We start from the raw sequence: 24,432 nt of genomic DNA, 5'->3' as shown, positions 1-24,432 counted from the left end.
AAAACTGTGAGATCATGACCTGAGCCAAATCCAAGAGTCAGATGCTTAATCAACTGAGCCACCCAAGCATCCCTCAATACAATACATCTTAAGAGTAATGTTATTATTGACCAAATTACTATTTCTTTGGAACGGCATCTATTCTGACTTCCTATTTATCATACCAGCAAGACCTTTTCCACCTCCCTTGGTTGTGGTGGACCCCCTGGAATTAGCATCTTCTGGATCTGTGGGGAGATAATGGGGAATTTCTTTACCTGGTCACATGTCACTTGTTACCCATGTCACTTCTATCTGCAGGCAAAGATTGGACTTTTTGGGGACAGTCTCCCAAAAGGTATTTGAATTTGGCAGTTAGTCCCCAAGGACATTTCCTATGCCCACTAATATATATTAGATGGCTTTAAATTAAGCTGATCAAATTGGAAAACTACTGGTATTTGTTATATGTAAAAGGTTCTCTAAAGGAAGAATTGAATGACTTTTGCTGAAATCACACTATCCATAAAGTAGTCTCAGAAATCATTAGACTCCCTGAAATTCTCTCAAACATGTCAAATTTGTATGCATGGATGTTACCATTAAAATCACATCTTTCCTCTGCTCTTATTATAAATTAAAAGAAATAGGTTATTGATGGGGTATCTGGATGGTTCAGTTGGTTAAGCATCTAGCTGTTGATTTCGGCTCAGGTCATAATCTCATGGTTTGTGAGATCAAGCCCCTGACAGGGTTCTGTACTGACAGTGTGGAGCCTGCTTGAGACTCCCAATCTCCCTCTCTCTCTCCCCCACTTCTGCTCTCACACGCATGTGCATGCTCTCTCTCTCTCTCTCTCTCAAAATAAATGAATTGAAAAAATTTTTCTCCTTTTTTAAAAGTTTATTTATTTATTTATTTATTTATTTTGAGAGAGACAGAGAGAGCACAAGTAGGGGAGGAGCAGAGAGAGAGAGAGAGAGAGAGAGAGAGAGAGAGAGAATCCCAAGCAGGCTCCACACTGCCAGCACAGAGTCCAATGTGGGGCTGGAACTCATGAAGCCATGAGATCATTACCTGAGCCAAAACCAAGAGTCGGACACTTAATCAACTGAGCCACCCAGGCACCCCTACACTTTTTTTTTTTTTTTTTTAAGAAATAGACTGTTTAGTTCAACAAATGTAGAGGGCCTATGTATAAGGCACTGGGCTAGATTCTGTGAGTATGTAGCATATCACTCATTACACTTAGGAAAACAGAAAAACAAATCAACTAGTAAAATAGGAAGAAAGATATGAACTACCCCTGTTACACTTAGCTTCATCTTGATATTTTAAGAAGACAAGCACTCTTACATGTCTGAGTGTTGTGGTTACCTGAGAGAAGTAGCTTTGGTGGGTGGAAATTCTGAATAAAGCAAACTATTTATCTGTGTGGGATATGGTACATCTAAATGTTTACTGGAGAAAGCATGGACTCTGCAGTTTGGGAAGCCTGGGCTTGAATCTCTAATCCACTACTTACCGGCTGTTTGCCTATGGGCAAATTAGTTGCATTAGTTTTCTCATCTGTAAATTGATGATAATAACACTGACCTCATTGAGTTGTGGAAGGATTAAACATCAACCATAATAGGTGATTTAAAATGTTCATTACCTTTGTATTCTGTCCCTTCATTCATCAGTAGTTTTTCATTGGAAATTTTGCTTATCATCACCATCGGCACTGGGGTGCCGCCATGATAGGCTGTCATACCTCAAAGTTGACATTTTCCAAATTGGCTGGAACACGGTATGGATTACTTGCTCTACTGCTTTTGACAGCTTTACATATTCCTCCAGTGAAAGAGTTATCAAGGACTTCTCCTCTGGGCTCTCCTGCTAGAAAATGAAACCTGGAAACAAAGTAATTTTCAAGAATTCAATACATGTAGAGCAATCTTTAAAATTTACTGTGCTTATATGAAAGAAATTCCTTTCTTAGACATTTTTGACTCATGACAAATGACTTGAAGAAAAGCCCCCCCCCGCCTTTTTTTTTTTTCCGTTTATGGTGAGGCATCCAGAAATTGCTGGAAGCCAAAACTCAGCCCCTCTGGCTCAGTTAGATTCCTCCCTATTCCACTCACTTAATTATTCTGGGCTTTTAGCATGAAAAAAAAATTAGGTTTATTTTATTTTATGACTTATAAAACCGGTGCAAACTTTGGAAGCAGATTGTAAAATAAATTATTACATAATTAATGCCATTCTCAGTTCACTTCCTTCAGTATGATACAGTAAAGGAATTCTTATAGAGAGCTAGTAATTAAACATTAATGACAATATTTTAATAAAATTGTAATATTGTTTTTTAATACCTGTAATAATATTTAAAATTTATCCAACAAATGCTTACATTTATTTATTCCCTTGTATGTATTTACTATATGTATATTTTACACATGTATTTACTATATATGTATACTTACATATATATACATACATAGTATATGTAAATATATATAGTACATGTAAATATACATATATATTTATTATATGTATGTATGTATATCTGTATGTATATAGTAGACATGTCATGCACTATTTGATCTATATTTAATGTCACTATTATATCTATTTAATAGTTGTGATAATCATGTGATGTAGATATAGATATAATTATTTCCCCTATTTTACAAATGAGGGAACTCGGGGCGCCTGGGTGGCGCAGTCAGTTAAGCGTCGGACTTCAGCCAGGTCACGATCTCGCAGTCCGTGAGTTCGAGCCCCGCGTCAGGCTCTGGGCTGATGGCTCGGAGCCTGGAGCCTGTTTCCGATTCTGTGTCTCCCTCTCTCTCTGCCCCTCCCCCGTTCATGCTCTGTCTCTCTCTGTCCCAAAAATAAATAAAAACCGTTGGAAAAAAAAATAAAAAAAAAAAACAAATGAGGGAACTCAAGGATATTAGCACAAATCAAGTATTTAGTAAATTATAGAAATTAAGAAATTGTTTTGTGGTAGATGAAAAACTTCTCTAAGATGCCACTGGATTTCCTAAAAACAAAAATTAACTATTCAGACCTCATCAAGATAAAAAAGTTCTGCACAGTGAAGGAAACGATCAATAAAACTAAAGGCAACCGACAGAATGGGAGAAGATATTTGCAAATGATATATCAGATAGAGTGTTAGTATCCAAAATCTGTAAAGAACTTTTCAAACTCAACATTAAAAAAGCAAATAATTTGGTGAAGAAATGGGTAGAAGACATGAAGAGACACTTTGCCAAAGAAGACATCCAGATGGTTAACAGACACATGAAAAGAGGCTCAACATCACTTATTATCAGAGAAATACAAATCAAAACCACAATGAGATAACACTTCACACCTGTCAGAGTGGCTAAAATTAACAACTCGGGAAACAACAGATGTTGGTGAGGATGGGGAGAAAGGAGAACCCTTTTGCACTGTTAGTGAGAATACAAATGCATGTAGGCACTGTGGAAAACAGTATGGAGTGTCCTCAAAACACTAAAAATAGAACTGCCCTACATCAGCAATTGCACTACTAGGTATTTACCCAAAGGATACAAAAATGCTGATTCAAAGGGGCACATGCACTCTAATATTTCTAGCAGCACTATCAACAATGGCCAAATTATGGAAAGAGCCGAAATGTCCATCGACTGATGAATGGATAAAGCAGATGTGGTATATATGTATATACAATGGAGTATTAGTTGGCGATCAAAAAGAATGAAATCCTGCCATTTGCAACAATGTGGATGGAACTAGAGTATATTATGCTAATCAATATCAGTCAGTCAGAGAAAGACAAATATATTATTTCACTCATATGTGGAATTTAAGAAACAAAACAGATGAACATAGGAGAAGGGAAGGAAAAATAAGATAAAAACAGAGGAGGCAAACCAGAAGAGACTCTTAAATACAGAGAATAAACTGAGGGTTTATGGGGTGGGGGGAATGGGTGATGGGCATTAATTAGGGCACCTGTTGGGATGAGCACTGGGTGTCATATGTAAAAGAAGCATCACTGGGTTCTACTCCTGAAACCAATGCCACACTGTATATTAATTAACTTGATTAAAAAAAAATTAAATAGAACTACCAAAAGAAGATGCTAATATATTTATAAATTCTTATAGATATTAATATGTATTCTGTGAAAATAAGTTTTGTATCAAAAAGTTTGATAATGCTGGATTACATATGATGAGATAATAGAAAAATATATGTAATGATCTGTGCCCCTAGCTCCTGGGGCTTCCTAAGTGATAAGAACACTGAGAGCATCTTTTGTTCTAATATTTGGTTTTTGGTTTTTTTTTTTTAATGTTTATTTATTTTTGAGAGAGAGACAGAGTGCAAGCAGAGGAAAGACAGAGAGAGAGAGAGAGAGAGAGAGAGAGATGCAGAATCTGAAGCAGGCCCCGGGCTCTGGGCTGTCAGCACAGAGCCGGTGCAGGGCTTGAACTCATAGACCGTGAGATCATGACCTGAGCCAAAGTCGGACGCTTAACCAACTGAGCCACCCAGGCACCCCCTAATATTTGGTCTTTGATCCTAGTTTCTGACACAGGGCTCCTAAATCCCCTAGAATTTCCTGGGTGATAAGAGTGTCTTTGTTGTAATGAGGTGACTTTTGGTAGGCTCCTGAGTAGGGGCTGGTCACCAGAAAGACCAAGCCATTTTAGAAGCTTGGACTATCCAGCCTTATCTCCCACCTCTTGAGAGGGGAGAGGGGCTGGAAATGGAGTCAATGATGGATCATGCCTACATAAAAATCTCACAAGTATGGGGTTCAGATTGCTTCTCAGTTGGTACACATGGAAGTGCTGTGAGAGTGGCCTCCCTGGTGGGGGCATGGAAGCTCCTTGCCTTACTCATCTCTTCCAAATGGAGGTTCATCTGTATTGTTTTTCATATCGTTTTTATCATAAACTTGTAAACAGTGTTAAAAAAAAGAAACAACAAAATGGAGTCACTTGGGCTAAGCTTCATGTCAGCAAACCAAGACTGAATGCCTAATCTTATTGCAGTTCTCAATTACCTTCCTAGGAATGTGGCCTTAAACCAGCAATGTGGAATTACCTGGTCAGCACTAGCGAACTAATCTGCCTGATTGACCCCTGCCTTCCCTCATAGGAAAGTGACCTTGCCTGAAATGATCCACTCTTTGCAAAAACTTCCTTGCTCCATCTCCTTCTGCCCATAAAAGTCTTCCATTTTGTATAGCTCCTCAAAGCTCCTATCTGCTAGACGGGATGCTGTCTGATTCATGAATCATTGAATGAAGCCAATTAGATCTTCACTTAGTTGAATTTTGTTTTTTAACAATAGTAAGTAAATTGTTTTACTGAGTTCCATGAGCCATTCTAAGCAAATTAATCAAAGAGGAGGGAGTCCTGAAAACCTCCTAGGTGTCAGAATCATAGGTGACAATTAGAACTTATGATTAGCATCTGAGGGGCGTGGTCTTGTGGGACCAAGCCATTAACCTGTGGGATTTGACACTATCTTTAGGCAGATGGTATCAGACCTTACACTGTTTCATACAATGTACTTAAGAATTTGTCACAAACAAGAAAGGGCTTGAGAAAAATGGCTCCAGGTCATGAGGAATCTATAAAGGCAGCCGAGAGCCCAAAGATAGTTTGATGAAGGTGGTTCTATGAGGGCCATCCTGAGGAATCTTTTAGGAGTTAATTCAACTATGTAGCAATTTTCACTTTCATTCATTCTCCTCCTTCTGCGGTATTTAACTTGGCTTTAAACATTTTGGTGTTTCAAATACACCATACTCTTTCATATTTTAAATTTTTAAAGTGTTTTTATCTAGTTTGGCATTATGTGTCATATTTTGTAACTTTTAAAATTTAATTAAAAATTATATATACACACATAATATAAATATGCATGTGTGTACGTGTGTGTGTGTGTGTGTGTGTGCGTGTGTGTGTATGCATTTGTACCTAGACTGAGGCTAAGAAAAAACAAATAGTATGCAGTTATTGCCTGATTCTTGCTTCAGGTTTAATACCTGGTGACTGCTGCTGGCGATGTAGGAATGTTGATATGTCTTGTTAAATTCTTTCTTGGGGAGATGCTACTTCAAAAGAAGTATGGCTGGGGTGCCTGGGTGGCTCAGTCAGTTAAGCGTTCAACTTTGGTTCAGGTCATGATCTTGTGGTTCATGGGTTTGAGCCCCACATCAGGCTCTGTGTTGACAGCTCAGAGCTTGAATTCTGTGTCCTCCTCTCTCTCTGCCCCTCCCCCACTCACACTCTATCTGTCTGTCTCTCTCTCAAATAAATAAATAAATAAACAAACAAACATAAAAAGAAGAGGTATGGCTACCTAGGAGGCTACTGTTTTGGGGTGGGAATGTGTTAGAGAGGGGGCAGAGATTCTAAGGCCAGCAGATTAGAAAGAGATTCCAGTAAACAGCTCTCAAAATTCTCAGTCCCTGGAGAGTCGAGGAGAGGACTGGCTGTCCCCGAGCAGCAGGTTTTGCTCATTTCTGAGAAACCTTGGGACAACAGCTCTGGTTGGCAGAGGGCCGCATGGTCCTTTTGCCAAAGTACACATAGCATGTGGTCCTCCCCATCTGTAACTCTAGAGTCTAGACCAACTGAGCAAGAGGTGAATTTGTAATGTCACCCCTCATCAATCAGAACATTAAAAAATGTGATTATCAGTGGGAGTTTTTGGCTGAGGCTTTCTTCCAGGGAAAGGAAAAGAAGGAAACCATTTTTATACATTGATAAGAAAATGCTATTGAAACACTCTCACTGAAATTAACTCTAATTAGGAATCCTAAGGACAGAACCTCAAACCAGTTTGTAGTCATCCAATGTACACAACAACCCAGAAACATTCAATAACTTCATTACAATGTAATGAGTTAATGCAGAACTAGCTCTAGAACCTGGATCCCTTTACTTCCAGGCTAGTAGTTGCTCCCCATTTTACTTCTATCCTTGAATTTGGCTCACTAGCTTCTGGTTTTCATTCTACTCAAATAAGGTTGTATTTGCAACTACTGCCGTTTGTCTTTGGTGCCTCCAGGTTTCATATTATACAAGTCTGGCTGCATAACTGAAGACTTAAGAGTCTAATACAAAGCAATAAAAGCCTATAGCAAACTATTTGCTTTCTGGCCCAAAATTGATGGGAAAAAGAGAGTACAGGAGATTATCTTTACTGATTTTCCTTATACTTCCAACTAAGGTTTAGTTCTGTTTTCATTGTCTTATATTTCCCAAAGTGTTCTGAGACATTGGCTCGGTCCAATGGATTTAGAATTCCTTGCCAAGCCTCCAATGTCCTCATGACCTAAAATAGGAATGTTAGAATTGCTGAGTACTATTCAAAGACTGGAAGGAGGTTTGCCCGGTCTACTGACATTTCTTCCAGTATGTTCTCATTTCTAAGGTGGATACTGTCCTAAATCAGAATGTAATGGTGGGAATAACCTGGGTTTTGAAATCTGGATTTTAATTCTTGTGTCAGCATTTACTAGCTGGTAGACTTGGGCATTTTATCTCACCTTCCTGAGTCTCAGTTTCCTAGTTTGTAAGGTGAGCAAGTAGGACAGGTGACTATTCAGGTTTGATTCCGCCTTTAAACTGTCCTGACCTATCAGTGCATCACATAGTTCACGTGAGAGGAAGTTTGGGTGCCTTAGCCATGTTCGGTTCACCTCTTACCCTCTTTTCTTACCATTGTTTGTTTGTTTGTTTGTTTGTTTTTATAAATCACCTTTCTTTTTTTATGTTTACCCCACTCCTTTCCTTCTGACTTTGTCTCCCATTATTGACTCGGGGCTTGCCTCTCATGCTTGCAGACTGGTTTTCCTTCCTGAGTGTTTTGAGTTTCAAGACAGTCACAAGCATACTTTTCTGATACCCTCTTTCTCCATTATCAGTGGGAGTTTTTGGCTAAGGTTTTCTTCCAGGGATAGGAAAAGAAGAAAACCATTTCTGCACATCGATAAGATGGTATTGACACACTCTCACTTAAATCAACTCTAATTAGGACTTCTTCTTCTTCTTTTTTTTTTTTTTTATTTATTTTTGAGAGACAGAGAGAGACAGAGCACAAGTAGGGGAGGGGCAGAGAGAGAATGAGACACAGAATCTGAAGCGGGCTCCAGACTCTGAGCTGTTAGCACAGAGCCTGATTTGGGTCTTGAACTCACATGTGAGATCATGACCTGAGCCGAAGTTGGACGCTTGACTAAGCCACCCAGGTGTCCTATCTAGTTAGTACTTCTTAGGACAGAACTTCAAATCAGCTTGTAGTCATCCAACATACAGATGAGGAAACTGTGCATTTTTGATTGGTTACTCACCCATTCAAGACCTAGCCCCAGGAATCTACCTTAGTATTTTCCAGAATGGCTGACATCCTACCAGTTTGCCTGATTCACTACAGACCTGTCTGAGGGATATATGAGAATGGAAACAATGTTGATGAAGAGCCTGTGGCATTGCCTGGTACAGACTAATTGTGAAAACGCTAAATTCTTTTGCTCCCTAGGAGTGAGGACCATGTCCACATACTGCCTGAGCCAGAAGCCAAGCATTGGAGACAGGGCTGGTAGGAGTCATGAGAGGTTGATGAAGAAGGTGGACAATCATGTTTCTCGTTTCTCATTGTTTTCATTGCTACTTCCAGAGCATTCATTCAGAGATGACTTTACTCCCTTAAATGATAAAAAGACATTACATACCCAGTGCCCATCAACTGTACACTGGGGATGGGTTGCTTGTGTGGGCACCGTGCTTTTACTCTTCCACAATCCCTTTCATCCGAATTGTCTCCACAGTCATTTTCTCCATTGCACTGTAACCTGTTGGCAATGCAGCGGCCTAGTCAGGAAAAGCAAACAACATTAACAACAAACGATTATTTGAGAAAATATCCATTGATCTTAAATGAGTGAGTGCTTTAAGTTTCAAGGGAGAGTTGTGAGGGAAAGTTTTCATTATTTTTGATACAGATTTAGGAAATATGGAAATAGATGCTAAGCTGCTATTTTCCCTTTTTTTTTTTACGGTTACAGGGTCACCCTAGAATAACTTAGTCACCATTGGGCTAATTGTCTTAAATAAGGGAGGTAGTGCTGGATCCCATTCTCATTACAGTGAACTTGCTGTAGAGATCATGTTCTGTAGGAGAAAATCAACAGTAAGTTCAGACTTCTGTTTTGATTCAGAACAAAATCAAGGTCACTGTTTTTATTTTTTAAAAACCCTATAATTTAGTATATACACACGATAATATCACTGTATCTCTACATTTTTATGTTGAGTGAGAGAAGCCAGACACATTAGAGTCATACTGCGTGATTTTTTTTAAATCTTATGTTCAAGAACATAAAATTTATTATATATCAGTTTTTGAATAAGTTAAATGCCTAGGTACTACAGTGTTAGGTAGCAGATTAAGTGAGTGAATTTACAAAATAGTACAAACCCCATGTACTTAGATAGTTATCTTCCTTTTAAAATTTGCCGAATATCATAAGGATCCTTGGACTCCATGTATATGTATATATTACAGAAATTGAAATGCCTTATGTACAATGACAGCCCCTCTCCTGTCCCTTAGCCTTTGGCATAGAATCGGGGATTCTGGCGTCTGTACAATTATGTACAGGTCTCACTGATGACAAGATTAAATTAAATGTTTTACTCAAGATGATTTGGTTAATCACTTAAGTTGTGATGAGCATCTTCCTGCATCTATGCATGACTATTTTGACTAACTGAAATGCTTTGGGGAAATTGGATATTCTGTTGAATTTAATTTTTTTATTACTAGAGAGTTACCCAGAAAGCACTTAGTTTCAACTCTTTTGGTAAATAATCTTCACTAAGAAGGTAGAGAAAAATGAAAGTAATTAAGTCTCTTTCTTTGATTATTCAACATTTTGCATTGTATCTGGACTATGATTAGAAACAATTATTGTTATGAGCACCATAGTCACACAAGACTGAATACTTTGAGAAAATTGAATTTCTGTGAATCCCAAGATATAACCTGAAAGATACTCTGTTTTTAAAATAGCACATCTCTTGGCACAAAAACAGACACATAGACCAATGGAATAGAATAGAAACCCCAGAACTAGACCCACAAACGTATGGCCAACTCATCTTTGACAAAGCAGGAAAGAACATCCAATGGAAAAAAGACAGCCTCTTTAACAAATGGTGCTGGGAGAACTGGACAGCAACATGCAGAAGGTTGAAACTAGACCACTTTCTCACACCATTCACAAAAATAAACTCAAAATGGATAAAGGACCTAAATGTGAGACAGGAAACCATCAAAACCTTAGAGGAGAAAGCAGGAAAAGACCTCTCTGACCTCAGCCGTAGCAATCTCTTACTCGACACATCCCCAAAGGCAAGGGAATTAAAAGCAAAAGTGAATTACTGGGACCTTATGAAGATAAAAAGCTTCTGCACAGCAAAGGAAACAACCAACAAAATTAAAAGGCAACCAACGGAATGGGAAAAGATATTCGCAAATGACATATCAGACAAAGGGCTAGTATCCAAAATCTATAAAGAGCTCACCAAACTCCACACCCGAAAAACAAATAACCCAGTGAAGAAATGGGCAGAAAACATGAATAGACACTTCTCTAAAGAAGACATCCGGATGGCCAACAGGCACATGAAAAGATGTTCAGCGTCGCTCCTTATCAGGGAAATACAAATCAAAACCACACTCAGGTATCACCTCACGCCAGTCAGAGTGGCCAAAATGAACAAATCAGGAGACTATAGATGCTGGAGAGGATGTGGAGAAACGGGAACCCTCTTGCACTGTTGGTGGGAATGCAAATTGGTGCAGCCGCTCTGGAAAGCAGTGTGGAGGTTCCTCAGAAAATTAAAAATAGACCTACCCTATGACCCAGCAATAGCACTGCTAGGAATTTACCCAAGGGATACAGGAGTACTGATGCATAGGGGCACTTGTACCCCAATGTTCATAGCAGCACTCTCAACAATAGCCAAATTATGGAAAGAGCCTAAATGTCCATCAACTGATGAATGGATAAAGAAATTGTGGTTTATATACACAATGGAATATTACGTGGCAATGAGAAAAAATGAAATATGGCCTTTTGTAGCAAAGTGGATGGAACTGGAGAGTGTGATGCTAAGTGAAATAAGCCATACAGAGAAAGACAGATACCATATGGTTTCACTCTTATGTGGATCCTGAGAAACTTAACAGGAACCCATGGGGGAGGGGAGGGAAAAAAAAAAAAGAGGTTAGAATGGGAGAGAGCCAAAGCATAAGAGACTGTTAAAAACTGAGAACAAACTGAGGGTTGATGGGGGGTGGGAGGGAGGAGAGGGTGGGTGATGGGTATTGAGGAGGGCACCTTTTGGGATGAGCACTGGGTGTTGTATGGAAACCAATTTGTCAATAAATTTCATAAAAAAATAAAATAAAATAAAATAAAATAGCACATCTCTGGTGTTTTGTTTGTTTGCTTTTTTTCAGGGCAGAACAGAATGTATAATTTAGTTTGAAATATAGATGCTTTGTCCAAAGGAAACAAAACCCAAATATTACATTTTTTAAAAGTTTTGAGCTTCACACTTGTAATTGAGTGAAATTGAGCAAAAGCTAATTTTCGATTTGGTTACAGTAAAAGGAGAAGGAAATCCCATTTTATCAGGTAGAGGTAGGGATATACCTGCAGGATATAGTTCTCATTAGCCTAGCTTTGTGAGTAGGGTACTAGATCTGTTTGAATATAAGAAAACCTATCCATTTGGTTCTTCTGGGGATATTGAAGAGGAACTATTAGCAAGGGTAGGGATGAAAGCAAGAGGACATCTTTTGAGCGATATTTAGGGGTGGGTGGTACCAGCGATATAGATCTGATAGTACACAGCTGAGAATGGTTCCAGGCCACAGAGACTCAATGGAATAGGAAGCACAATGGGAGAGATACTGTGAGCCATAAATATATGTCATACCAGGAAAGGAATGGGAAAGGTGAAGAGCAGTTTGATATAGTGCAGGATTTGCAGAAGTCAGCATGCTTTAGCCAATGCATGCGTATATAAACTTGCACCTAGAGCTGTGCATCATTTAGAAACCGTACATATTTTTCCTATTTACTTGAACTGATTTGTGTTACTGCAGTGGTATGTTATATGCATAATGAGCTATAAATTCTCTAGTGTTTATGCTTAAAATTAGGATTTTGACAGAGGAGTTGGCATAGCGCATGCGGATTATTAGCCTCATGGGTAATTCTCAAAGATCCATGTATGCATTGAAATCATATATTTAGTCTTGGAGAACTCTGAACAGCAATCATGAGAGAAGAAAGGGAAGAGGGAAACTCTATTTTTTTTAATTAATTTATTTTTATTTAAATGTTTATTTTTTTATTAAAAGTATTTTTTATTTTTTATTATTTTTTTAATTTAGCCATTCTTTTTTATTTTCATTTTTTTATTATGAAATTTATTGTCAAATTGGTTTCCATACAACACCCAGTGCTCATCCCAACAGGTGCCCTCCTCAGTATCCATCACCCACCCACCCCTCCCTCCCTCCCCCCATAAACCCTCAGTTTGTTCTCAGTTTTTAGGAGCCTCTTGTGGGGAAACTCTCTTTAGAATAAACAGTTCTTTGTTAATTGAAGGCCAAACATCCTATTGAGTTGAATAATGGTCCATCTAATCTTTTATTCTCTTTGAGAGTGGCATTAGCATATGGTTTTAGAAGAGCAAAGTGGTATATAATCTTCGGTGGAATATTTAACAACCAATAGGCCATGGTACCACCCAATCAAAATGGATGCCAAGCACATCTGTGCCAGGGATTAGCTACTTAGTGGCTGGATCATGGGAAGATCTAGGGATTCCTGGTGAAGGCATCTGGACAGCAGCTCAGGGGTTACTAAGAGAGCTCAGGGTAGGAGCAGCTTACCAAACATGGCACGTGCATGTTAATAGTCCATTTTTATCATTTGCTGTGGGTGTACTGTTGATGAACTAGAGATCACCTGTCCTTACCCCACTAGCTTTCCTGAAATCACTTATTATGAATAGGTGGCTCATGGATGTATCTAAAGCCTTCTCAAACTTGTGAATATTTTGACCTAAACAAAGCCCTTTTGTAGTAAATTTCATAGATTTAACATCCATTAAAGAAAGGAGTTCTTTCCGGTAATTTGTTCCAAAACTACCCTTCAAGCTTCGAATAGTTGCACCTTAGTTCTAAATCTTTATCTTAATATTCTGGATTTAATACCTAAGTCCGTATTCTGCTCAGTCATTGCCATCAAGATTTTTTCCATATTCCCTCTTTTGTCAACTAGTGACATGACCTTATGCATGTAGCCTTGAAGTGTGTCTTCCTACCCATGTGCCATCCTCATATCCCAGGTTTTGGCCGGTGGGGGGGGGGGGATGGCACAGAAGAAAAATCCTGATGCCAGCATTCTTGTCCAACTTTTGAAGAGGCCAGCAAAGCTGAAGGCAGTAAGCAAGGAGCAAGAGGAGGAAAATGTTAGATCTAAGGTCTGGGTCAATTTTCTGTAGAATTTGAAATCTGCTCTTTAAGTTATAAATACTTTACTTGTCATTGTGTACCAGAGTACACAAAAATTATATGGGTTTTATTCACCTGAATTCCAATTTTTATGTCAAATTGACTATTTAGATAAGAGGTGAGTGAACTATGGCTGACGGGCTAAAACTCACCTGCTGCCTGTTTTTGTAAATAAAATTTGATTGGAACACAGCCATCACCATTTGTTTATATGTGGTCTATGGCAGCTTTATGCTACAATGTCAGAGTTGAGTAGTTGCAACAAAAAATGTATGGCCAAAAAGCCTAAAATATTTACTGTCTGGACCTTAACTGAAAAAGTTCACAGAAATCAGATTTAAAGTGTTCAAAATGGTGGTGTTGAAGAGCTGTTAATTATTGAGGATACATATGATTAAGTAATATATTCAAGATTTGAAATCTAATCTAATGAAACTGAAATATCTGAATGAGTAATGGACTTGATGGGAGTGTTGCCACTATTTAAATCATTTTCAATCTTCCTTTTGGAATTACCTTTGGAGCCTTTCAATGGACCACCCAAGAAAATCTGTCACATCATCTGTAGTCATCCCCCTGATATATCTTAATATTCTTATCTTAATAAACTATATTGAAGATCTTTTATATCTGTAATTCTTTTCAGCTGCTTATTCTGATTATGGATTTGTGCTTATTAATAGCTGAGTTTTACAAGTATCTACTTTCTCTTCCTTTTCCTCCTCCTCTCTTCATCCTGCTTTATCACAGTGTAGGGACCTGGGCATCAGTACTTGAAGAGTAAATGGATCATGTACATGGTCAAAGTGATTATAACTTGAAAGCTATAATTTCATACATGAATAGCTTGGCAATTGGTACCATAACTCCCCTGTCTTGCCATACTTAAAATATGGTTAGACTTCTCTATCATGGCTTTTACTGGTAGTCAATTGGAATAACTATTTAGTCAAGTCATTTTTAGTGGAGACTGAACCTTTTTTATAGTACATTACCACTGTCACAGCGGAATTTATTCTTGCAGTCAACCTCTTCAATTTTGCAGAGCTTAGATGGAATGCATGGTTGGAAAGTCACCAGGGGCTCAGTACATGGTTGTCCTCCAAACTGACTGGGGCGCAAGATGGATCTAACCCTAAACTGAAAGGAAAGGAGAGAAAGGTGAGGAACTCTGAGTCAGGGTCATAGCCTATATATATTCTTCCTCTAGTGATGTTTCCTAAATTAAGTAATGAATTTTCCAGTTCCATTATTGCATGCCCTTAGAAAAGTCATCACCTCTCTGGGCCTCAGTTTTCCAAACTGTAAAATGGGAAAGCAGGACCAAAGATTTCTAAGACTTCTAACTCTGAAACCATATGAGAATAAATTATATCAAAATCAAATGCACAGATATTTACTGAGTGTCTCACATGCAGTAAATCTTCCAGGGAGTAACAATAGCATCTTTATATCTCAAAGGTAGTGTGAAGTGATCAATGTGAAGGGATTTGGGGTTTTTGTCTTTGTTTTTGTTTTTTGCATAGGGAAGTCAACATGGAAAACAAGGTTGACATATTCTCCACATTATAAAGGATTTTAAATGGTGAGTAATAAAACAGGGAGTCAGGGAAGGATAGACACATGACAAGATCAAAAAGTACTGACTTTGAAGTCAGAAAAATTCAGCTTCAAAATATAGTGTCTCTACTCATCAGAGGCATATTCTTGGGAAAATTACTTATTTCCTAATGAGCTCTAACTTCCTCATCTGTAAAATGGGTAGGAAAGCACACTCTCATGTGTGAACAAGGTGATATAAGGGCCTAGAACAGTTTCCCTCAGATAGTGGGTGCTCCACAAATGAGTTCCTTTTTCTTCCCAAATGTGTGACTGCTGAGCACCCACTCTGATTGGGGTTTCTGTGGGCCAATGCCCTTACAGGAATGAACTGAAGTGAGTAAATACTGCAGCTGGAAACAATAAACAAATTGAGGGACTTTCCCATGGGGAGAGGGAAATTAGAAGCAGGGCCAGGAGTCAATCTTTTGATTAATGTCTCTCATTTTTTTTTAAGAGAGAGAGAGAGAATTCATGTGCAAGACAGGGAGAGGGAGAGAGAGAGAGAGAGAGAAAGAGAGAGAGAGAGAGAGAGAGAGAGAGAGAATCTTAAGTAGGCTCCAGTCTCCATGCTCAGCATAGAGCCCGACTTGGGGCTTGATCCCATGACCCTGGGATCATGACCTGAACTGAAATCAAGAGTCAGATGCTTAACCGATGGAGCCACGTGGGTGTATCTAATGTCCCTCATTTGTCTGATTTTAAATTTTGGACTGAAATCCCCATTTTCTAGCACCTGCTTTTGCTTTCTGAGCTCTCAGAGGGAATAGGCAGTGGAATCCAGAGCTCGATAAGAACAATATCAATACCGGGGGCAGAATTTCCTTTGAAAGATTGCTAAATGGAATTTTCCCTCAATGGAAGCTGGAATGGTGTATTTTCAGAAACTGAGGAAATTGAGCATTTCTGTGATTGTTGATCCTGTCAGGTCATCCAAATCTTTTATTGTGATTCAGATTTCCTGAAGATGCCCATGGGTCACCTACCTGTTTCTTGACACAAGGGTCACAGGCTGACCATGGTCCATAATCTCCCAGGAGGCAGTTGATGGGACAACGTTGCAGGTTACATTCTCTAGTCTCCAGCTTAGTGCAAAGCTGGTCACAAAAGTTATCCAGATAGTACTGATCAACTACGATTTTTCTGTAATAGTGAGAAAAGATCTGCTTAGAATGAGTATATTCACTGTGGTTCCATCCCCATAAGAAAAATACCACTGAGCGTTGACCACGATGAATAAAAGGAAAGAAATTGTTTTGGAAAGTCAGGCAGGTTGGCATCTGTGCAGTTCTTACCACTTAATGGCATTCAGGACTGGATACATAATTTTTGGGGCCCAGTGCAAAATGAAAATGAGGGGCCTCTTGTTAAAACATTATTAGGAATTTTGAGACAGCGACGGCAGCGCATTAAGCCAAGCATGGAGCCCTTCTAAGTGTGGTCCTGTGTGACTGCATAGGAAACACATCCATGAAGCTGGCCCTAATGGAATCTCTGAAGGGACTGGATAGGAAAGAAAAGAAAGAAGAAAGTTTCTACAAATTTCTTACATTATGACAACACAGTGTAATAAGTATAATGATTGAGACAGAGTCAGAGTGCTGTGAGGCCAAAGATCCAAAGAGAAAAATAATAGGAGAGATAAATCTTGAAAAATTCATGTGACACCTCCAGGCATCAAAGGGCAGGGTATGCGGGGGGAAAGGCACATGCCAAGATTACAGGTGGAAGAACAGGAAGCATCCATGGGGGAGCTAGTGGATGGGCCCGGGTGGTGCTGGTGGAGAAGAGCCGGGTTGTATTGTTGTGCTTTATTTGGTAGCCAGTGGAGAGCTACTGAGGGACTCTTGAGTGAAGGACTATTAAAGCTTTAACCTACTTAGTGGATGGTTTATTGGGGGAGTCAGTTGGTGATTTTAATGAGACTCACACTGCTCATGTAAAAAGAGTTTTGTAAAATAGGTCTCTAAAAACCTATAATGATTAAAGCACATTAAATATATACCTTTCTTCCCTAGTCATGTGAGCATCTTCATGGAACAGAAACATTGAACAGTTTTAAAGAAACTGTGGGGGCTAAGTAGTCTGAATCGGTGAGAACACTGAATTATTAAATGTTTTCAATTAAACACGGTTTTCCTGCCTTCTTCTACTTGCTGACAATCAAGCTAATAGCTAATAGCGCTGCTCAATTGAGGTCCTGTTAGACTCAGTTTAATGAGTAGAAAATTCTCTATAATTAACTCACTAACTGTAGGCAAGTGGAGCTATACACTGATTGAAAAAAGGCTTGAGTAGAGATTCTTAGCAAGTTAAATAGTCAACAGAAAATATTGCACACATTCTTAATTAAATTTCTTCGAAGCTCCTTGATTTTATGGAGAGAACAAATGCAGACTTCCTTTCAACCGTATGTGGAAAAGACCTCAAATTCCATCCAAATCGAATCCCATGATTTCTTACTTTGAGATATACTTTTTTCTTCCTCATTGCTTGGTGTGGCACTTTTGATATTGCTAAGTCTGTCTGTGAGGTTTCCCATGGCACAAAGTCAATCTTCATAGCTCGCACCCACCTCTGTCTGCTCTGGGTTCCAGAATTGCAGGTTTTTGAGCAGCTGGACCACTGACTCCATGGGTAATGATCACAGAAACAGGGTTGGCACTTGTCAATCAGAGCACTCAGGAGGATGAAATACAAGATGGAGTGTCTGGCCATGCCTTGAAACCTCTAAGCCCTGAAGGGGAATGATAAAATACATACCAAACAGTTGTTGGGGGTAAAACTTTACAAGTCACTCTCAGTTACAGACTCAGCTATGATCTTAGAAATTATTTGCGCCTCCCCGCCCCCCTTAACGCAAGTTTACACCTATAAATCCCCGTGCTCATGACTACGAATCCTACTTTCTTTTTTAAGATCCTACTTACATTTTTAGAGTGGATATTCCCATAGTTACAACTCCCAGTACTAGTTAGTTTCTCTGAGCTGTTAGTGACAGGCTATAAGACAAAGTGTTGCAGTATATACATTTGTATTACACTTCATTCCAAAATGGAATTTTGTGTGGGCAGTACCCTCAATTATGTGGCAAGTTTTCATACTCTTCTGGACTGGAGGAGGAGTTTGGAGCAATTTTCTGGAAGCTCTAATTTCTTGGTATCCTAGAAACCTGCTAAAGAGAGTTCAGTGTTTAACTGTCTCTACCTACGGAGTCACAGAAGTTAGAGCTGAAATGGATCTTTGAAATCTCCAGGTTAAACCCCCTCATTTCCTGGATAATGAACCGGGGCTTAAGGAGGTACAATAATGTTGAGACTACATGGCAACTAAGAGCCGAAGACTCCTCATTCTTGGATGAGGTGCACCCTTTCACTGAACTTCTAATTACATTAATGATTGTGTAACTGGAACATCTAGTTGCTTTGAACTCTACCACCCGGGCCACAAGAGGGTTTTTCCAGATGTAACTGAATGCCAGAGAAAACTTTGACCAGTGGTTCCCCTCTGTGTGCTGTGGAGCCTTGACGATCTGTGAGCTATTGAAAGGAATTTGCAAAACCACTTCTGCTCCCAGTGTTGTTATTTGATCTTTTTTTCTTTTGAAAAAAAAAAGTTTATTTATTTTTGAGAGAGAGAGAGCACGAGCGAGGAAGGGGCAGAGAGAGGGAGACACAGAATCCCAAGCAGGCTCCAGGCTCTGAGCTCCTGGCACAGAGCCTGATGCGGGGCTCGAACCCGTGAACTGGGAGATCATGACCTGAGCTGAAGTTGGACGTCCAACTGACTGAATCACCTAGGCGCCCCTAGCTGTGTTGATCTTAGTATCTCTCACAAAACATGCAACATGATTAAGTATATATAGAAAATGCTGCTGTAACTTTCATTTAAAGAGGTAAAATGGCATTCACCTAATTTCTCTGTGTCTCAGTTTCGTCATCTGTAAAACAGCAATAATACTCTCCCTTGTTCATAAGGTTTTTGCTAGAGTTCAGTAAGAAAATTCATGTAAAGTGCTTAGGACAATCCTTGGCATGGAATCATCACTCAATAAAAATTAGCTTTTGAAGTTAGTAATAACATTTAAGAGTGCAACAAATTTAATTATAGCTATTATTTGTGCATTTTTCAAAATTAGGGGCTCTTAAGTAGAAGCGAGGATCATGTGAAGACCAAAAATATGTTTTGATATTAAATAAGGCTATTCATATTCAAAAAAATTAAAAATATGACTTTAGTTACTTTTCATCCTACAAATAAAATCAGATCTCTGAACATTTTATTTGAAATTGCAATTTTCCACCAGTGTTTCCCACCCTCCTTCACTGCTTTGTTTTTCTTTGTTATACATCCCCTCCTGATACATAAATTACTGAAGTTTAAATAAATATCTCCTCTTCCCCTTTTCCTTCTTCTTTTTTTTTTTTTAAATTTTTTTTTCAACATTTATTTATTTTTGGGACAGAGAGAGACAGAGCATGAACGGGGGAGGGGCAGAGAGAGAGGGAGACACAGAATGGGAAACAGGCTCCAGGCTCTGAGCTGTCAGCACAGAGCCCGACGACGCGGGGCTCGAACTCACGGACCGCGAGATCGTGACCTGGCTGAAGTCGGATGCTTAACCAACTGCGCCACCCAGGCGCCCCGTCCTTCTTCTTTTTTTAAATGTTTATTTATTTATTTTGAGAGAAAAAGAGGGTGAGTGAATAGAGGAGGGGCTGAAAGAGAGAGAGAGAGAATCCCAAGCAGGCTCAGTTCTGTCAGTGCCCGATGGAGGGCTCGAACTCATGAACTGTGAGATCATGACCTGAGGCAAAATCAACAGTTGGCTGCTTAACCAACTGAGCCACCCAGGTGCCCCTTTCCTTCTTCCTTAGAATGCAAACAGCATGGTGGTTGATCTCTTTTGTCTGTTTTATTCATTTCAGCATTAAGAAGAATGAGAGCAAGCATAGCATATAATGAGTAAATATTTTTTTTTTAATTTTTTTTTCAACGTTTATTTATTTTTGGGACAGAGAGAGACAGAGCATGAACGGGGGAGGGGCAGAGAGAGAGGGAGACACAGAATCGGAAACAGGCTCCAGGCTCTGAGCCATCAGCCCAGAGCCCGACGCGGGGCTCGAACTCACGGACCGCGAGATCGTGACCTGGCTGAAGTCGGACGCTTAACCGACTGCGCCACCCAGGCGCCCCTAATGAGTAAATATTTTTGAATGGAGTCTGGGAAACAGTTTAGAAATTGGTTCTTATGAAATAGGAATATAATAATGTGAGTCCGTAATTACAGCCATTTTGTAATAACTGTTCTTAAATTTTCTGTCAAATTAAGGATATTTGATAGATTTTAGAAATGAGCTTGTCTAACTGTCTTCCATTGTTTTCACGAGTGATGGTTTGTAGCATAACTGCTTTACCTCTAGTTTGTTATAACAGTTCACTGAAATAAAAAATTACACCTTTTGAGATTCGGATTTCTTTTAAAGCACTTGTAATTTATTTGGTTAGTCCACCTCTTATTTATCTGATAACATTTATTAAGTTCTGAATTGTATCAAAATGTGAGGCGCCTGGGTGGCTCAGTCGGTTAAGCGTCTGACTTCAGCTCAGGTCATGATCTCTCAGTTTGAGAGTTCAAGCCCCATGTCGGGCTCTATGCTGACAGCTCGGAGCCTGAAGTCTGCTTCAGATTCTGTGTCTCCCTCCCTCTGCTCCTCCCCCGCTCATTCTCTCTCTCTCTCTCTCTCTCTCTCTCTCTCTCTCTGTCTCTGATATAAAGAAACATTAAAAAATTTTTAAATTGTATCAAAATGTATGAAGAAGAAAATTAAGATGGTTTATAATATAATCAACCAGAAAATTTCTGCTGACTTTCAAAAAATAAAAACAACACGTGCTTATATTTGAAATTTTTAAACAAGCAAGAAAGAAAAATACAAGGCCAGATTTCTCTTTTACCTGTAGCCAGAATCAGTCCCCACACATAATCACTGTTTTATCTTTTTATAGGTATCCAATGGAAGGAAAATTCTTCTGTACATTACCTTACACATATACATATGCATGTTCTTTAAATATATGCACATAAATAGGACATGTGATGTATATTACTCTGTACTTTGCTGTTTTCACTTCATAATACACTTTGACTATCTTTCTATATTGATAGATGCATATCTACTTCATCTTTTTAATGGTTGCATAGTTTTATACCAATATGGGTGTATTACAATGGGTTTAACTATTATCCTAATTTTAGGCATTTAGTTTACACCTACACTGCCATAAACACCTTCATATTGTATCTTAGTATATATACTTTTGTAGTATATGCATGGGACCAATGGGTGTGTTCCTAGCAGTAGGTGACTTAGTCAAATCATGTGAAATTTAAAATATTAATAAGTATTGCCAAATTGCCCTACTGAAATATGGCCACCTCAAATGTTTCAGAGGGTAAGTTTCTGATTATATTTTAATGTATTTTTTATGTACTTTTATGTATTTTTAATGTATTTTTTAATATATTTTAATATCTTACATTTCTTAGTTGTGATAAGAGGATACTTCGGCCAAAAAAAAATGGGTTCATCATTTTGTAAATCTTCATTCAAACTAAGAGTTTGGGATCAGATGTAATAATTATTTCTTCAATATGCTCAAATATTAGAGCACTTCTTCTTAATAAACCAGTGAGATTTTTGAACTCCCCTACAAGCTCAGAGAAAAAAGCTACCATAAAAGCAACCAAAACTATTGACACGTGACAGAATGTCCTTCAATTTAAAATGGAATTGACATACATTTGAGTATCCATTGTGTACTGCTCAGCATTGAGTGAGACACAAAGAACAGAATACATTATCACTGTCTGGGGAAGGTAGACAGAAACTGAACATTCTTCCTATGCTTTTCATCCAAGCTTTTTAAATGTAACTCATAGATAAGCTGCTACTTATCTATAAGCGACTACTGCCCTAGGCTATTTGAATTGCAAAAATTAAAGGTTGCTACACTTGCCTGCTGATTTTGGTTCCCGTGTTGTAACCTATCTTTCTTAGTTTTCCTGGGCAGCCTGGAACCATAGGACATTGGGACAAAGAGTGTCCAGACAGAATTTAGCTTATGATTAGACAGAATAGAATGAGTCTTAAACATCAGACCCAAACTCCAGATTGGGTATTGTTTCACTGGCTTCAGGGTCCTTGAGAGCTTAGACTCCTAAAGAATGTGAAGTTTCCCTGTTAACCAACCACTAGACTGACCACCACTCTACCCTCTCACACCCAAACTGGGATCTTCTCATATAGGAACTGCATCAACAAGGAAGCCTAAACAGAAGAGGGTTTTGTTGTTGTTGTTTATTTATTTACTTCTCTCATACATTTTGAAGAAATGCTTTTCTTCCAGAATAGTTCCTTCAGTTGCAGAGAAAAAATTTTAAAGCATTTTGTTGAATTAACATGTAGATGATTGGGGGAAGTTGAATTACAAGAGACTACCAGTTCTCAGTTCTCAGCAGAAAGTATCTGTTTCAACTTCCAAAAGCTTGAAAGGCAAAGATGGACTTTATTCCAACTAATATCAAAAACCGCAAGAACAGAATCCTTATAAAATTATTCTGAGCTCTTCTCTGGGTATAACTGTTCTGAGGCAATTTGGAAAATGCTATAAATTAAGACAGTAATGTCAAAGCTTCTGATTTGAGGAGATGCTAATAAAAGAACTAACTGGTATCTTCTCATTTGATAACATTTTATTGTTATGAGGAAAAATTGTTTCATGTTAAAAGGATTAATTTTCATTCAAATAAAGATAATTATTTCTCTAATTTTGTTATTACCATGGCCCAGCATAAAATATCAAATGTTTCCTTATTTATGAATTTCCAACATCTCTGGGCATTCTGAAACATCTAAAATTATATGTGGGCATTTTACCCATTACCATACCATTTTCATAGAGACATGGAACAAAAGAATGTTCAGTGAATAGAGGGAAATAGAAAAAATCTGTGGTGCCATGGTGGGAGAGTACCAATTCTCTAGTTTCTTATAATTGCCACCTCCCTTGTACTCTAAAAGTCAGTGATCCCACTGAACCATTGAAGACAGCTTTGTGAGCATTTAGAGGATTCTGGTGTAGAGTGAAGTCCGTCTTATTCTGACCTGTCACCTTCTGATGTACACGCCTCACACGAACGATCTATCTGTAAGGCAGTTCAACATATCTTACCCGACAGTTCAAAGGATGTTCTAGTTTGCCCCCAGCTGCAGGTTCTTCCTTTCCATCTCCTTGTAAATTTCTTGAATCTCTTTATTTCATATTTTGTTCTTCTGTGCATTACCCAGAGGCTCAAAAAATGATATGTACCATTGCTAGGATAGGCTGGGGTGTCCAGGAGTATGACTCATCTTTTGACTAAAGGGTATGTTTGCTTTACTTTTAACTCTAGTGTAACTCATAGAAAAAACTTGATCTCAACAAGGTAGTTCTCTGGAAGTTCTTTAAGAGACATGATCTTTTAGTTCTTTTGAGATTTAAGCTAGGTAGAAAGGCAAATAAGTGGCTATAATCTGAGTTATGTATTTTCACGCATGAAAGGGTACGTTTGTTGGAAACATGATCCGTAACTCTGAAATATTAAGATTACAAATGAAATCATTATATCACTCACCTGTAAACAGAGTCTGTGGTGTCCAGAGAGCTTATCTGCAAATGGCTGAAAAAATAATAGGGACTTTCTCAAAACAAAAAGAGGTTATATGATAATCCAAACAAGCTTCCTCCCTCCTATTGCTAGCTAACATAAGGTCCTAACCGGGAGATCTAACGTGTTGTCAAAATAAACACACTGTGGAAACTCTGGACTTTGCAAATGATTACTTCAGCAGTAATACTGAAACTCTGTGTGAGATATTACACAGGGTCCTGAATTTTCAGTGATTTTCCCACTCAAGGGATATTGTAACAGAAAAAAAATCTCTGACTCCATTTTTGAAAACCCCTTTAGAATATATTGCTTAAAATTGTCTTCCCTTTAGGAATGTGTCCAGATAATTAAAATACATATTGATTCTTATTTTTTTCTGATTATAGAATATTTATTGAGGAAGATTTAGAAAATATGGAAAAACGTGAAGAGGAAAATTAAAATCATTTTTAATAACCAGACAAAATCATTTTTAATAACCAGTATTTACTCCAATACTTGGAGTAAATACTCCCAGTCATATTATATGTATATGT

The 24,432-nt window shown here is 38.5% G+C and overlaps 1 protein-coding gene across 2 annotated transcripts in view; it reads right to left on the bottom strand.

Moving 5' to 3' along the window:
• Positions 1–23,987, bottom strand: part of C6 (complement C6) — a 66,679-nt gene extending 42,692 nt beyond the window's left edge. The window contains exons 1-6 of one of the 2 annotated variants that reach the window (XM_043599265.1): positions 23,861–23,987; positions 17,759–17,920; positions 16,170–16,326; positions 14,580–14,724; positions 8,720–8,858; positions 1,736–1,874 (exon numbers count right to left, since the gene is read on the bottom strand). In XM_043599265.1, coding sequence (XP_043455200.1) covers positions 1,736–1,874; positions 8,720–8,858; positions 14,580–14,724; positions 16,170–16,326; positions 17,759–17,901 — 723 coding nt within the window. In that variant the 5' untranslated portion in view covers positions 17,902–17,920; positions 23,861–23,987. Of the gene's footprint in view, positions 1–1,735; positions 1,875–8,719; positions 8,859–14,579; positions 14,725–16,169; positions 16,327–17,758; positions 17,921–23,418; positions 23,580–23,860 lie in introns of those variants that run through there. The other variant, XM_043599255.1, reaches the window with a different exon arrangement.
• Positions 23,988–24,432: the final 445 nt, after the last annotated feature.

This window comes from Prionailurus bengalensis, chromosome A1, assembly GCF_016509475.1.
Source record: "Prionailurus bengalensis isolate Pbe53 chromosome A1, Fcat_Pben_1.1_paternal_pri, whole genome shotgun sequence".
NCBI lineage: Eukaryota > Metazoa > Chordata > Mammalia > Carnivora > Felidae > Prionailurus > Prionailurus bengalensis.
This window is presented reverse-complemented; position numbering and strand designations above follow the sequence as displayed.